We start from the raw sequence: 15,106 nt of genomic DNA, 5'->3' as shown, positions 1-15,106 counted from the left end.
ATAATCCATAAATATTGTAATAATCCATAAAACCTTTGTTAATTTGTTGCCTGTTGATAATACACTGCCCAACAAGAATGCAATTTAATATGGTTGGAAGTTGTACGGGAAATAATATGACATTAAATTTGTCATCATGATAAACTCCGTGTGTGATTATTTTTTTTCTATCAAATCCTATGCTTTTATGTTGAAGCCCATAATTTACATTTCCAGTCAGACCCTCGTTTATATTGGGGACGATACAAAATGAGTCACGTAATACCAATTTTCCCTCAAAAGGTGGCGCTGCAAATCAAGAAAAACAATGTCAACGTGAAATAACAGTTGGAGATAAAAGTCCTTTACACTTGAGACACTTGGATGTCACGATTAGAGAATTGGAAGCAGAAGAATGAACATGAGAAACAGGAAATGTCACGAACGCTTCCAACTTGGAGGCGTCTTTTAAACATCATGAGTGCTGAAAGGATAAACCTGAATAACTTGAAAATAATCATATCAAATAAAAGAGGCAGTGACATGCCATCATTTGTCAAGTCGTAGTTACCACATCTCGTATTGATATGGGTCAAATGACATGAAGGCTATTGAAAAGCAAAGATTAATTTGCCTTTAATATACTATTAATATAAAATGTAGATATCAGTTAGGTGGTATTTAACAGGGTTTGCCTTGCTTTTGCAGTCTAGTTAATTGGTACTAATTTGGCGTCACAAAACATGAATGACTCTGATTCTGAAAACTTGCAATGCAGTTAAAAAGATTGAAAATAAGAATGATCCTCGTTATATTTCTACCCTAAGTTATTAATGGTTATTAATGGCCTGAAGTTATTAGAGGTGACGCTGGGCAAACAAATGTCGAGTAACACTAACTTCAGTTTTCAGTTTTATTGTAACTGTTACATTTTTACAGCAGCGGATTTCTTTGTTGCACAGCACAAATAACTGTAGTGTTAAAGTTATGTCACACGCCCAAGTACACACATTGTCGCAGTTAGTTTTGGTTCAAACTGTTCATTAACCGACGCGACAGTCATGGAATTTTTATTTGCGATTTACTCTATTAATTACGGTAAACGCTCCCCCAATGAGCGGACGCTTGCTCTTTGAGGGTATTTACGGGATTTAAGTCTTTCGCTCTGTGACGGACGTCAGAAGACCCGCTGAAATTCAAAGTTAGAGGAGGAGCAAAACCGGAGTGTTCTGTTTTCTCTTGTCAGTTAGAATTGATTTGTCTTAGTGCTGAAGTTTCATACAGACTTGTTTACAGGTAAGACAAGAAATGGACCTAACAAACGCTAACCGAACAACATTGCTGGTCAGGTTCAGGACATGCTGGCCAACTTAAGATGAGTTGGTTTAAAATGCTAGCTAGAGTAAACTTAAAGGACGGTGTTTTTATATTTTATATCTAAAATTAGTGTAGCCAGTTCCATTTCCACGGGGAAAGAAAAGTCAGCCTAATTCAAACATTAGTTTTGAATCGAAAGACAGTGTATACAGGAGAACGCTTTCATTAGCTTGCGAGTTTCGCTAGCTAGCATCTTAACTAGCTGTATGTATTAGCTGAACAGAAATTGATTGGCAGCATAAGTGGGCACTGGGTCACGTCTAAGTTTGTTTGGAGTAGTGCTGTACGTGATTTTACGGACTACAAAATAAAACAACTTAGCATTGATACCCTATTTTTTTACGTCACACCATATACAGGTAAGCCGTTTATGTTGTGTCTTTTTGTTCCTCATGCCATGGCTTTGTCTGCTGTTTGAATTTGTGTTTACAACTCAGTATGGAAACTGGTGAGGAAAATAGTAGCAACACCAACTTGAAGAGGCAGCGAGTACCTCTGTCTGACTCTGAAGACAACCTACTGTCACCACCAGGTTTGTTACTGCCTGTGTAAACAAGAATATAAGGATTCATATCCCAATTTTCTTCATTAATAAACTCTTTTATTGATTTCATAGTCACTGATTTATACTTTTGTTTTCGTGCATCTTTCTATGTGACCTTAGAGGTGAACGATGGTCAGAAGCGTCGGCGTCTGGAGGCAGAAGGTCAGGAGAACCGTAGTCCTCAACCATCCACCTCTGCTCGACTTGACGAACTCAACATAAAGCCAGACACACCAGTAGTTCCATCAGTGCGCTCTCGAGTCCTGCAGCTCACCCAGAGACGAGAGGGTAAGAGGAATCTGGTTGAAGCAAGGACGTAGTCTTTCTGATGTAATGCAGAAATTAGTTTTTGTTTGTATGTTTGGCCATACAAGGAAAGACTGTTTATTCTGGGATTAGGGTTTATAGGAATGTGCCGTTTGTGATGTCTGTGTCACAGATGACGAATAAATGTGAACAGTTGAACTGGATTATCCACATACTAAAGAGGAGGTTTTGTTGAGATGTAGAGCAGTATGTGTGTAGTCAGTGTTCTATATATTTTTGTGCACAGAGAGTGGTATGTTACGTGTGTTATTGTTTTAGGAGCAGCTCCTCTGGCCCAGCGCTGCCTGTCAGATCCAGGTGCCGATAGCCCATCAGCCATCAGGCAAGACAAGGTCTTCAGGGAGCATCTCCTTGGTGAGAACTGTTATCAACACACACCTCCAAAACTGAATGATTCTCAAAACTTGTCACTGTTGATTAAAGTTGTAATTATATTCACAGTTGTCATCATGTCATTTTTCTTAAAAAGAAAACCTGATTACATTTGACTGTGAGAATCCCTAAATGTTATTTCCTCTCAGATAAAGGAGAATTTAGTCAGCGAATGGAGCGATTTAAAGAGCCAGTCTTCCAGGCAAGTCCTGTTCCCACTCCAAGCCCCGCCCATCCCTGTCCACGCAGCCTCTCCAACTTTGTGTCCGGCATTCAGCAGAAACTCCAGGGCACCACAACGCCCAGCTCTAAGCAGGCTTCTCGCATTCGCCAGGTTTGTTATTTGGCTGCATGACTAAATGCATTAGTCGTAGAGATTGACCATTAGTGGAAATGAGACCATGGAGCTCGTCATTCCTGCTACAATCAGTGTATATGTCATCATTACCCAGTACCTATAGAACATTAGGGGGAAAAATGGTATTATCACATTTGCTCAATTTTGGCATCGATTTGGTTCTGAAATATCTGTTCTTGTGACATCCCTATTTTGATGTGAAGTCTGAGGCTGAAACTTAATGAGAAGAACAGTTATCAGCTTTGCACTAGCAGAGCAACACCCTATTTACAGTCACGTTTGTATGGAGTTGAATCGTCCAAAACATTACTCAGCAAAACCACTAATCCCGTCCAGGTTTTTAGTGGCTGGACTTTAGTGAGGGTATCATTATAAACTTCTATTGCGAGGTTTTCTGTAATAACTTTCACAGACTCTACAGAAGAGTACTGATGTAGTATGTTCATAAAGTCTTCTGAAGCGACCAGCTGCAGCACCCTGAATACAGATTTGCTTTCAGAGAATGTGAAGGTACCTGATAGAGTTTCTGTCCGACCCCTTAGGAACGGGAGCAGGAACTGAACCAGTTGCCCTTCCAACCAATCAGTGAGAACGCCTGGCTAAAACGCAGTAGCTCGGATCCCTCATTATCTCAGGTGTGTCTCTCATTACCCTGTTTGGCTTTTCAAGCATTCTACTGTCCACTTGATTTCTCTTTCAGTCATTTTCTTATTTGTTCTTAACTTGGAATTATTTCAGAAACCAGCACAGTTGCTTTTTGATGCTCATGTAAATGGAAGCACTGTGTGAAATACTGTCGCTGCAGGTGTCATAACTTTTTTTTTGTAATTTATTCATATACCAGTAATATAATTGGTGTATTATATCACAAAGTAACATAATACATTCAAGTTCAGTTGAATCACCAACAGAAGTCAACTTTACAAATCACTGAAAGCTAATTTCTGTTGAGTCAGAATGTTTTACACACCAGCTTTTGTAAACACAAGCAGGGAAGGACTCCTCCTGGCCCCTCATCTCCTTCCCCCTGGGTTTCCAGATCTAGAGGGACAGTGCTGTGGCCTCCCATGCAGACATGGGATGTGAGTCTGTGCACCTTTTCTACTTAGTTCACTTTAAGGTTTGACACACTGGAAATATCTGGAGTCTACAGATTGGCCAGAATTAATTAGGACATTGAAAAGAATCAAAGCAGCTAACAGGAGGAAAATTTCAGCATGTTCCTGGCTAGATAACCCATCTACGGGGCTCCAGTTGGTGGACAAAAGTGGACTGTCCTTGATATTGTCTCTTTTTAAAGTCTGTGGTGTGGTTTTAGGACTAGTGGGCTTGTCACTGGATTTTTTTCACCCTTAGTGAGCACAAGTCAGCATCACTGTCTCACTTTAGGATGTCACTGAGTGGTCATGACAAGCTTCAGTTCCGGGAGACACATTTATTTATTTATTTTATTCACTTCCAATCAAATGTAATGAAAGCTGAAAGATGGATGTGTGGAATTTGACATGGGAAGACTTTTCACATTCAACAAGAGGGAAAGTATAAGGCATCCTTATGTAAATCTCAGTTTATGGTGTGTACTTGTAAGCAGTACTTGCGACATCACAGTAGCTGTGATCTTGTATTCTGCTTCGACAAGAAAGTTGTGCAAATCTACAACCTGAAGCCTGTGGTGCACAAACCCTGAGAGTTTCTGCCACCCCCAGCAGGTAGATGGTGACGGAGAGATTAAAGACGGCAGCTTCACTGAAACTGCTGCATCTGATGCATATAAATCATCTCTAGCTACAACAGGTAAGACTCCCTGACATCAGCTAGGCTTCTCTCTGTAGAATACTCATGAATAAAAGGTGTATATTTAATATTTTCCTTCTATAGCACAGAATTATTAAAGACCCCCTAGTAATGATCTCCTTAAACCGGTGGTGTCGTTAATGAGGCCTGTTTGTGTTTCACCAAGGGATGAAATGCGCACAATCAACTTTTTTCAGTGTGTAATAGAGGTGTGACAGTACACATAAGTCCTGGCGAGGAACAGACCTTTGAGTCACTATTCAGTGTCTTTTTGTTACGGGGAGGGGCAAGAAACAACATAGAGACTTTTTTTTTTTTTCATTTTAAAACCTGCAGTTTATTGTCTTTGTCAGTACTGCTGCATCCTCCTGATAAAAGAATATAAGTCACTGAAGTACATCAAAAATAAACGCGTAAACCAAACAGGTGTGGTATGGTTGCATGTCCACTGCTGTTATTGATTCTACCCATTGTGACTTGTTGGCAACCGCCTGCTTTGATGTCATGAGAAGGCAAATTTGCACTCTGCTCTTTTTCCTTGCACCAGTGATAGTTTCTTTCTGGTGGTGGCGTCCCCAATGAGTAAGTTTGCAGTGCAGCCAAGTACATTACTGATTGGCATTGAGCTGCAGTCTGATCCACCTGTTTTGTTTATTGTATTTTAAGTTAATTGAGAATGTTCCCAGACTGTAGAGCAGGTTTTCAAGCACTAATTTGTCTCCATTAGGAGATCCACAATGAGGTGGCAGAGCAATCAACGTCTGGCTCTCTGTGAAAGTTTTCCAAGGGGAAACTCTTAGTTTTGAATTAAGTTGAGCAGATCCAAGAACCCTGCATGTGCAGTGATTGAAACAGCGCTGCTTTTGTTGCTGATAGAATCATACTAAACATTTTCACCATGAATATGTGTACTGTTATGCCTCTAGTGTGCAATATAAATTAATGGCAGCCATATTTCTCCTTTGTCTTCTACTATAGATTGTCTATGTTCATTTGTGCTAGGTCTTTTTTTCCCATCCCAGTTGATCTCTTGCAGTGAATATTTTCACCTTCCCAATACAGGCAGCTCATAACTGTGTGTTTATACAGAACCTTGCAACAACTTGCATAAAGATGTGAGAGTGACTTTTCAACAGGTGAACTTTGTGACTTCCCTGCAGCATCTGTAGGAGTAGAGTCCTCTAATCAGGGGAAGCTGCAAATGGAGTGGGAGGAGGAAAATACTGGTCAGGCTGAAGAGGTCAGGGAGAACAGAGAGAACAATCCATCAGTAGGAAATGAGGAACAGCAGCCATCATTTCACCAGCCGGAGGCTCAGAGTGTACTGCAGTTGTCTTTTAGTGAGGATGCCAGTTTCTCCAAAGCACCTGGTGTTGTGGATCTGAATGAGTCAGAGCTGCCTGTAGGTGATGAACGGACCCTGATGGAATGGGCTCATTCGGATGAGTCAACCGTGAAGGAAACAGGGCGAGTTTCCAGAGTTACAGACCAGGCAGGGCCAGTTGAAGATGATGAGGGGAGAGCTGATTCTTTTTATGACGAAGATGTAATTGAGCCTTCAACAGATGAGGAGTTAAGACTTTGGAGATACCCTGAAGATGAGGCTTGCAAGGGGGGCACAGAACAATGTTCCCATGAAGATGATGGATCAACAAAGATCCAGATAACAAACTTAAAAGATGATCTGGATTGGGAGTCTGAGACTGCCCCAGATGTTGCCCAGCCAGAGATAGAGGCCGAACCGTCAGAAACGTATAGAAAAGATAGTGTTAGGGGTGTGATTGGGGTCCAAGCATCAGACCCCCTTCACGAGATAGATGTGGATCAAGGAACAGTAGAAGGACAGCTGGCTGGGCTGACAGATGAAAGTGAAAGGGCAGAGGGAAGAGAAAGTTCTAAGAAGGTGACCTTTATCCTGGAGCCGGAGCTAATCAATGGTTCCAGCTTTTCTGAGACCAGTACCACCGTGGAGTCGACAGGAGAGACAAGTGTCTCAGGTGAGAACACGGGGACGGTCATGTAGCTGGAATGAGCACCATGGCTGGTGGGTGCAACAGTTCACACCGTGACAGGCGTCATGGTTGGTAAACAGCAGTAGCAGCACGGTTCATAAAAGGTGAGGCTAGAGCTGGGTGATTACTTCAGTTTAGCAGTGAATTTGTATTGATGGTTCAGGACAGTTTTTAAAAACAAAGATGCATTTGCACTGTAACATTGGTTTATTACCAGCTGGGCTGATACACTCTCTTCTCTCTGACAGCATGTTGACACACATGAGTTGACCTTTAGTAATTCTAGTGTGATAAACTTAATCATTTACACAGAGTATCTCGTCACAAAAAAAAGGTCACCAGTGGAAAAGATGTTACAAATGGGGGTGACAGTTCTCATTCCCTAAAGATATGAAATTTGATTTATTTAGTTTGTTTACAGGTATGAAAGTCTTCTTCATCTGACACCTTATTTTTAGGCCCAACCACAGCTCTAGCATCAACATGTTCAGAACAGGAGAAGTTTCTGTTGCAGCAAAGTTGCATAGAATGAACACTGAGTGTTAAGAAATACACATCCAGACACACGTTGAGACCAGTATGGAGTCGCGTGCTCTTAAGGGAAGGTAGTGGGCGCAATCCTGTATACTGTCAGAGCCTTTGTAACGTTATTGTTCATTTTGATATGTGATTTGCTCACATACCTCATCTGACTATTGCTGAAACTATAGACCGTATTAGTATGCCAAAGCAACTAGTTATATTTTTCGAGCGTTTGTTTCCACAGATGTAGAAGTGAACTCTCACGATGAGACCAACATGGCTGAAATGATTGATGAGATGTTCGAGGAGGTGCTGGAATATGCTGGAAGGATGGAGGAAGACAGAGGAGATGAGGACGCAGACGACCATGATAGTGGCATTGGCACTTGCTCTGGAGAAAATGATAAAATGGACACAGGGTCAGAAAAAGAGAAAAGTAAAGAAGAGGGGAGGGTCAGAGATGAAGAGTATAATGAGAGCCAGACGCTGGATAGCAATGGGGATGAGTTGTTGACTTTCCCACCCAGTGGCATCCTCTCTCCTCTCAGCAAGTCGGTGGAGGCTGTGGTCACCCCACTGGTAAGATTTCTATCACTAAATGTCTTTGACACAGAAGATCCCTTCAGGATTATTTACTGAAAGATTAATTCTGAATTTGGTCAAAGTATTTATCATTTCTACTTGTGGGTTTTTTTGTGCTTGTGCTCGATGTTTCAGCGACAGGCAGCCAGCCAGAAATCTAACCCTCCATCACTCCTCCTGACCCCAGAGGAGACCTCTACCCCTCCTGCTGAATCCGCTCCTCTTTACAGGTAATCGCCCAAGCAACATACATGTGTGAACATTTTATCAGCAGTACTTCTTGTACATTGAAATCCCCATGAAAGCCTACAACGAATAAGCTTATCTGTTGCATAAATAAGCTCCACAATATTGTATTGTATTGTGTTGTTTGGTTGCAGCATCACCAGTGTTTTATTATTGTGATGAAGTTTGGCTTAGGCACCATCTGACTTGGTCGAGTTTATGGAAAGACAGTTTGGGTTCAAATAAACACTGACAACATGGTGGTGAGGAAATGTTTGACTGACGGTTTCCATTCAACCTCACCCGCATGTTTTAATGATGGGGATGAAATTTTGTAAGTTTAGTTTCAAGGAGACATCAAATTTTTTAATTGCGTCTCAGCCTGAAAATGTTTTGGAACGGTTGGTCTGTACTGTAACTTAATACACCCAAACATAGTATTTCAAACATATGTCAATCAAACGGTGAGTCACATTGTATTACTTTTCCCTAAAAATAATTTTTCTTTGATTTCTGAGGACATTGGCTAAAGTACACTCTCTCTCCAATTGTACTGTCTGTGTTTTGATATCGCTTGTGTCTTTCCACAGTATCGATGCCTATCGTACACAAAGACAGAATAAGCTGCCTACCATTCAGAGTGTAACCCCTGGGCTTCAGAGACGAGCTCCTGAGAAGTCCCGCCCTCAGCCTTCCATCAATACCAAGGAGAAAATAGCGGTATCATTAAATGACAGTAGAACAATCAGTGTAGAAAACCTTTGGACTTCTATTGAGTTGGGTATAATTTAATGTTGATGGTCTGTAATGATGCCTATATGTGTGCGGTGTGTGTGTGTGTGTGGGGGGTCCAGGCTCTAAATGAAGAAGCAGGAAAGCTGCAGACGGTGATCAACCAGACGCTGCAGGCGCTGAGCTGCTGCACTGACGAGGAGCACGGACGTGGGTCACTGGAGGAGGCCGAGGCTGAGAAGCTGCTGCTTGTCTCCTGTATGTTTGTGACCAGCAGTCCAAATACATAAAGCTGTGTTTACACATCACTCTGTTAGTTTATAGAAAGAGCAGGAACACGTGATTATTTTATTTACTACCTACACTTGAAATGAAATGATATAAACAATATACAGTATTCCTACCAAACGCACTTGAATCTGCACTAATAATTTTACATAAAATACATCCATCTATGAATGTCCATCTTTTAACTTTTCCTGGGATCTGTAAATCGGATCTGTTTTCAGGTGAGAAGCGCTCTGCTCTGCTGGCAGAGGTGGCCCGACTGAGGGAGGAGAGGAGCTCTGATTCTGGGGAACAGGACAGAGACTACGTTTCCCAGCAGCCCTGCAGAGGGACAATCAGCATTGCAAACATCCAGTTGCCTCTCAAGGTGGAATTTGTCTGCTCTTCACACAACCGCACTGGTAAGAACAGGACCACTTCTATGTGTCTTTAAGGATCTTGTGTTTTATGTGCTTGATGTTATAAAGTGAGCCATCGATAATAGTGTCTCATTGTCCATGAACGCTGGCAACCGCTGTGTAGTTAGATTGGTCAGTGTAATGAGCGCAATAGTCAGCATGAGGAACTCTCACAGTGGAACCCAAAAGTCTCATCTTTGTCGTTTTCTGGTTTTTGGTTCAGTTTTATTGGCAAAATCAGTTTCAGTTGGCAAAACTACAACTACTTAATGTTGCTTTAAGACAAATTTAGAGAGTTGAGCAAAAAAATGACCCAAATACAGAGCTACTCGAAAGGGATTGGTTTCTTATTGTTTGAAATTTACCTGTTTAGGACGACCAAGTCACTACTTCTTCATCCTGATCCGCTACGGCCCCTGCAACATCATCGCCACCCCTCTGGCCACAGCTGCTGAGGCTCAGCATGGAGACGCCATCTCCTTCCCAACATCTGTCACTCTGTAAGCTGTAGTTGTGAAGCATTCACACAAGCTCTGAAATGTTTATGACCTCGCACACTCTCTTCTAACAGACTAATTGTTTCTGTGGAAACATTTCGTCTTCTTGATGTTTCAGGAAAGATATCCGCTCAACCTTTGAGATTGATGTGGAAGTGTACAGCTTGGTGAGAAACAAACAAAAACACATGACATTTTGTTCTGCTGGCCTTCTTTGTTGTTAGCAGATGCACCAAAACTTTGCAAACTTTAAATGTCAGCTGCTGAAAGTGGTTCAAGTTAAATCGTTATAAATGTGCCTGTTTTATTGCTCTCCAGTCCCACACTTCAGGGAGTAACTGCAACATGGACCGCACCGCCACCGCCACCGCCACCAGCAGGTCACGGGTGAGTTGCATCATTTTGTCTACCAATAATAAGTGGTGAATGTATGAATGACGATGAATGTCAACCCAATTTGAACTTAAGTTATCTTACACATGCAGGTGACTCCAAGAAAACTTCTGAATACCATCACAGTGAGTATCTAGTTTCAAATGTTGCTGCTACTTCTTCATAAGTTAATCCCCTAAACACTGTCTTTTTTTTTCCAACAGAGATCCAGTAACACTCTGACATGTGAGTTGATTACACACCTCTTTGAAGTTTTAAGAACTTTACCTGTCAGTTGTCCTGTACTGATACTGAAGACCTTGTGGACATTCTTAGTGTCTTTTCTGTCCTTCAGCTGCTGCTCCTCTGACCCTGAACACTCGGCGCTCCAGTAACTTTTGTCTGGTTGGTTCTCATAAGATCACCTTGGCCTCTCTGGGACACACCAAGTTCCCCTTGGATAAGGTAATGAGCTCCTGGTTGTTCGGAGGAAAAGAGTATTTATTGAACGCTGACTGGGTCATTAACTGTGAATGGATCTATTTTATTATCAAAGAACTCAAAAATATTGTGAGTGTAAGAGTGACATTTCAGAAGAGTGGATAACTTTGAAATGTCAATAATTTAGAGGGAATTGTTGACACAAACATGATTTGTGCACACATCTTTGTTTATGTCATTTTTTAACCTTTGGTCCTGGCAGTCATGCTGAGTTTCTACACACAGGGGGTCACTGGTGATGTAACCTGTCTGTTTCTCTCCCCTCCTCTCTGTCCGTCTTGCTTCACTCAGATGAAACTTGAAGGCAAAATCAGGAGGCTCCTGGGAGATGAATTTCAGGAAAAGGTTTCACTCTTCACAGTACTGTTGGCCTTTCACTCCTCCCCAGTTTCCTCCACAGACTAACCTCTGATTCAAGATAGCAAATTCACCCTCCTTTATGTGATCAGATGTCTCTTCTCATCCCCAAGCTCTTTTTTTTTTCTCTTCTCATTTTATTCAAAAATGAGAGATCTCATATCTCCGCCAAGGTGTTTCCAGATCAATATAAAAAAAATCTAATTGATCCGTGCAAAATCTATCCTCAATTTTTTTTTAGTTATCCTGCTAACAGGCAAATCTGCCTGGTGATCGCATTACCTCCTTGGCGGAGTATGTTTGTGAATGGATTGCAGATCCCTTTCGGATGTCAAATGACTGTTAAAATTCAGAATAAATGGAATTAATCATCCCTTTCCCGTCAAGAACATTTTCTCTAATAGCAGATGCTCACTGATGCAGGATATCAAGCTGGTGACAGTAGTGCTTTGGAACCAAAACCTGCAGAGTCAGCTGGTCATTCAGTCATCACTCGTCAGTTATCTGGTGTAATGTGATAATGAAAAATGTCAATTATTCAACTTAAATTCAAGCCACTGTGTAATTTCAGCTCTCTATAGTAGCAGTTACTGTTTTAAAGTGATTGAAGAGCATGTAGACACTCGCCAGTGTTGTCTTCTCTCTTCCTTACCTCTATGTGTCCTCCCAATCATGCCAGTGTGACGGCATCTCCCTCCCTCTCTCCCCCCTCAACTGCAGGTGCCTTTTCTCTCTCCTCTAGAGGGCAACATTTACCTGCATCTGGACGGTGAGAGCCACTCTTATGTGCAGCACCAAGGCTTCCTGGTCAGTCATGTTGGTTATTTTCTGTGTCATAAACATTTTAACACAGCATTTGGCACCATGGTCTCTATCAATCCAGTGGAATGTCAGGAAAAATGAAGATCTTTGTTTACATTTGATATCATTTTTGATCCTCAGACGATGTTTGAGTTGATCAGTGGATATGGAGTGTGGCACCGCCGATATTTTACCCTTGATGGATGCACCATGCACTACTGGAACCATCCCAATGACAAAGAAACCAAGGTATGAAGACGCTGCAGCGCCACAGTGAACAGACTCATTGTGTTGCTTCTCAGAGGTCCAATATGAACATCACCTCATAACTGAATCCACTGCATCATTAAAAGCACAGCGTTCAGGACATTTCTCAGTTTTTTCAGTTATTTATCTTATTTCCCCAGGAAGCAGAGGGTAAAATCTCTCTGTCCAGCTCCCCCAGTCAGAGTGTCAGACCAGTCAAGCGGGACTCATGCGCTCGACCTTTCACCTTTGAGCTGGTGAGCAGCGTCCCTCAGCAGCAGGACAACAGCCAGGAAGCCATGGCCAAGTGAGTGTTCAATACCAGCCATCAGAGATCCCCCCCCCCATCTGGGGGTTTCTTTTAATTGCTTGGACGGTGGTGAAAATGGCTAACAAACTTACCCCCCCTCACATTTTGTCAAAGACACACCCTACTAGAAACGATGCTTATCCTCCAAGTATTCTCAGTAAGGAAACAAACCGCAGACAAAACAAAACACTTGACACGGAGAGAGCTGAGCATCATTGGTTTGTTTTGAAATAATTCATACTTTTTTCTGCAAACATGTCAACTAGCTTTCAAGGGGTTGCTCTGCTGGCCCAGACAATATTTACCGCTGCATGGCTGCAACTCCAAAAACCTAAAGGATTGCTTCTGCAATGCAGGGTACTGAACCTGATTGTTCAGTATTATTTAGTTTTTTTTTAATTTTCCATGTTTCCATTTGCACAAAATACACATAAAAACAGGCTGATGGAAACCTGACTGATGAGCGAATCATTGACGCCGAGCCCTTGGTGACATGCAAGATGATTAATTCTTTGGTGTCTTCGTTGTAACTGAGAGTTCACCATTTTTAGAACTACGAAGGTAATGGTCCTGAAAACCTTCCAAGGTTGGTTTACTTTTGTTTGCAGCAGCCTGTTTCTGTCCTGGCTGAACCCAACCAGTGATGTCACAGTGGGTCTTTCCATATGACACCTTCTGTGACATCAGTGCTTGAGTTGGGGCAAAAAAAAAAAATCCCAAACCTGGACATAGGTTTAGGTTGACATTAAAGTTTAATCTGATATGACAACATTTTCAAAATGAATTTCCTTCATCTGCTTCGAAAACCACAGTTCAGATTCCGCAATTGATGTTCATATTGTTAGTCTGGCGATGACAGATGTCATACAATCAACATTTCAGAAATTATTTTGTGGGAAAAATACTATTCCCCAACCCGACCTGGAGTTCCTCCCTCCTCTGGCTCCTACATGCGGACCCAAGGCTGCTCCTTTTCCTCCCTCAGGTGCTGGTTCTCAGCCGACACTAAGCAGGAGAGATCGGACTGGATCGAGAAACTCAGTCAAGCTCTTCTGGACTTCCACACATGGAACCGAACACCTGCAAGCCAACCAGGGAGCCAGCAGTCGAGCACCGGGAACCTGAGGGAAAGCATCCTGTAACTGAACACGTACACACACACGCAGCTTGTGTGTGTGTGTGTGTGTGTGTGTGTGTGTGTGTGTGTGTGTGTGTGTGTGTGTGTTCATTTAAATCAGAGCTTGTTGCCAATCATATAGTGGGGAAAAGTTAAAGTTAAAATACCTGAGTTTGATTTATTTTGGGAGATATCTATACTAATGTTAATTTCTTTAAATCTGAATCCACTCATTAACCATGGGTTGACTTTTATTTACCAAGTTACAGATTACCAGTGGAAGAATTTTAGTTTATTTTGAATTTCTGAATTTTATTTTTGGCTCTTTTTTTCTCTCTCTGTCTTTCTCTGTTCCAATCAGCTGCTTAATACCTGCTCACTTTTGAGGGGGAACAACTTTTGCGGCTGACATTTAGATATTTAGGTGCATATTATACTTTGATATTATCTCAGCTGGAATGATAAGCAAGTATATTTATATACAGACACACTAATGATTAATGAAGGAAATATTTAGTTTTGCTTTGAAATGGAAACACTATGACTTGTTGAAATACCAGATAAAGAAGTGGGAGATTTTCTCAGTTATTGACGTGTACAGCATCGGTTCGGTGACACGATTGCAGTCTTGTTCCTGTTCCACTTGAACACCAGACGTGGCTGTTACTTCTTTAAAATGTGTTTTATTTAGTGAGGAAATGCAGCGCTCCTGTTGGTGAAGTCTGTTCTGTGTGTCTGTGGGTTTGCTCTGAAGTGGGGACTCCTCTTCTTCAGAAGTTGAGAATTTGACTTCCTGCACATATTTAATGTGTGAATCTACATGGGTTATATGACAGTGGATTAGCGCACCGGTGATGTCGATGAAGGGAAGTGATGCTGCTGCGGTGAATGTCTTCCTTTTTCTTCTGTGTGTCCTCTTCTCCATGTTGTCCGTCTGACACTGTTCTGACTGTTGTCCGTGTAAACTCATCCTATGCACTTGATTGAAGGAACCAATAAAATGAATCTAATGGAAATGAATTATAAGACATTGGGATTTTGCTATTAGAGGTGTCCGCTGCAACATTTGTCAGGCTCGATCTTTGACGTTCTCCTCTTGGAAGGTCCCGCCGCAGAGAAACAGCCGTCAATCACCAGGCAGTATGAAAATCCCTGTTGAAAATCTGCTGTCTGAATAAATAATGCAAACCTGAATTGTGACAGCCGTAGCAGCCACGAAAGCCAGTGGTTCGCCACGGAAGCCAGTGGTTCGCCACCAAATGGTTGTGTGGAGAAAAACATGTTGACTGTGACATTGCAGTTTTGTAAATAAATCTGAAATACTGACAATGGGATTTATATTCTTTATTAGTTGGTCCATCCATCCATTTTCTACCTCTTATCCTGATTAAGGGT

General features: G+C 41.8%; 1 protein-coding gene across 12 annotated transcripts; it reads left to right on the top strand.

Annotated features, from left to right (window-relative positions):
- The first annotated feature begins 1,156 nt into the window (after positions 1 to 1,156).
- Positions 1,157 to 15,028, top strand: anln2 (anillin, actin binding protein 2). 12 transcript variants are annotated; one of them, XM_086208633.1, is made up of 25 exons: positions 1,157 to 1,275; positions 1,794 to 1,888; positions 2,021 to 2,188; positions 2,486 to 2,581; positions 2,749 to 2,933; positions 3,500 to 3,592; positions 3,950 to 4,039; positions 4,667 to 4,751; positions 5,912 to 6,748; positions 7,530 to 7,864; positions 8,003 to 8,097; positions 8,683 to 8,812; positions 8,947 to 9,082; positions 9,334 to 9,513; positions 9,884 to 10,010; positions 10,126 to 10,174; positions 10,326 to 10,394; positions 10,493 to 10,525; positions 10,604 to 10,625; positions 10,735 to 10,844; positions 11,172 to 11,225; positions 11,958 to 12,044; positions 12,180 to 12,287; positions 12,446 to 12,591; positions 13,580 to 15,028. In XM_086208633.1, exons 2-25 carry the CDS (start codon positions 1,795 to 1,797, stop codon positions 13,734 to 13,736), a joined length of 3,486 nt encoding a protein of 1,161 aa, XP_086064759.1. In that variant the 5' UTR covers positions 1,157 to 1,275; position 1,794; the 3' UTR covers positions 13,737 to 15,028. The 12 variants fall into 12 exon arrangements, with proteins under 12 accessions (XP_086064759.1, XP_086064757.1, XP_086064756.1 ...); XM_086208631.1 differs by having other exon boundaries at positions 5,888 to 6,748; XM_086208630.1 differs by having other exon boundaries at positions 4,664 to 4,751; positions 5,888 to 6,748.
- Positions 15,029 to 15,106: the final 78 nt, after the last annotated feature.

Source organism: Aulostomus chinensis, chromosome 7 (assembly GCF_037954235.1).
Source record: "Aulostomus chinensis isolate RoL2024-O1b breed Wild chromosome 7, RoL_Achi_v1.0, whole genome shotgun sequence".
NCBI lineage: Eukaryota > Metazoa > Chordata > Actinopteri > Syngnathiformes > Aulostomidae > Aulostomus > Aulostomus chinensis.
Note: the sequence above shows the minus strand (reverse complement) of the source record. Positions and strands in the feature narration are given on the sequence as shown.

What these genes read in the sequence shown, in the direction of transcription:
- anln2 (XM_086208630.1), top strand. Translation starts at nt 1,795, where the DNA reads ATGGAAACTGGTGAGGAAAATAGTAGCAACACCAACTTGAAGAGGCAG. An exon ending in ATCATCTCTAGCTACAACAG is followed by an intron (nt 4,752 to 5,887) that starts GTAAGACTCCCT and finishes ACTTTTCAACAG; the next exon opens with GTGAACTTTGTGACTTCCCT. An exon ending in AGGAGAGACAAGTGTCTCAG is followed by an intron (nt 6,749 to 7,529) that starts GTGAGAACACGG and finishes TTGTTTCCACAG; the next exon opens with ATGTAGAAGTGAACTCTCAC.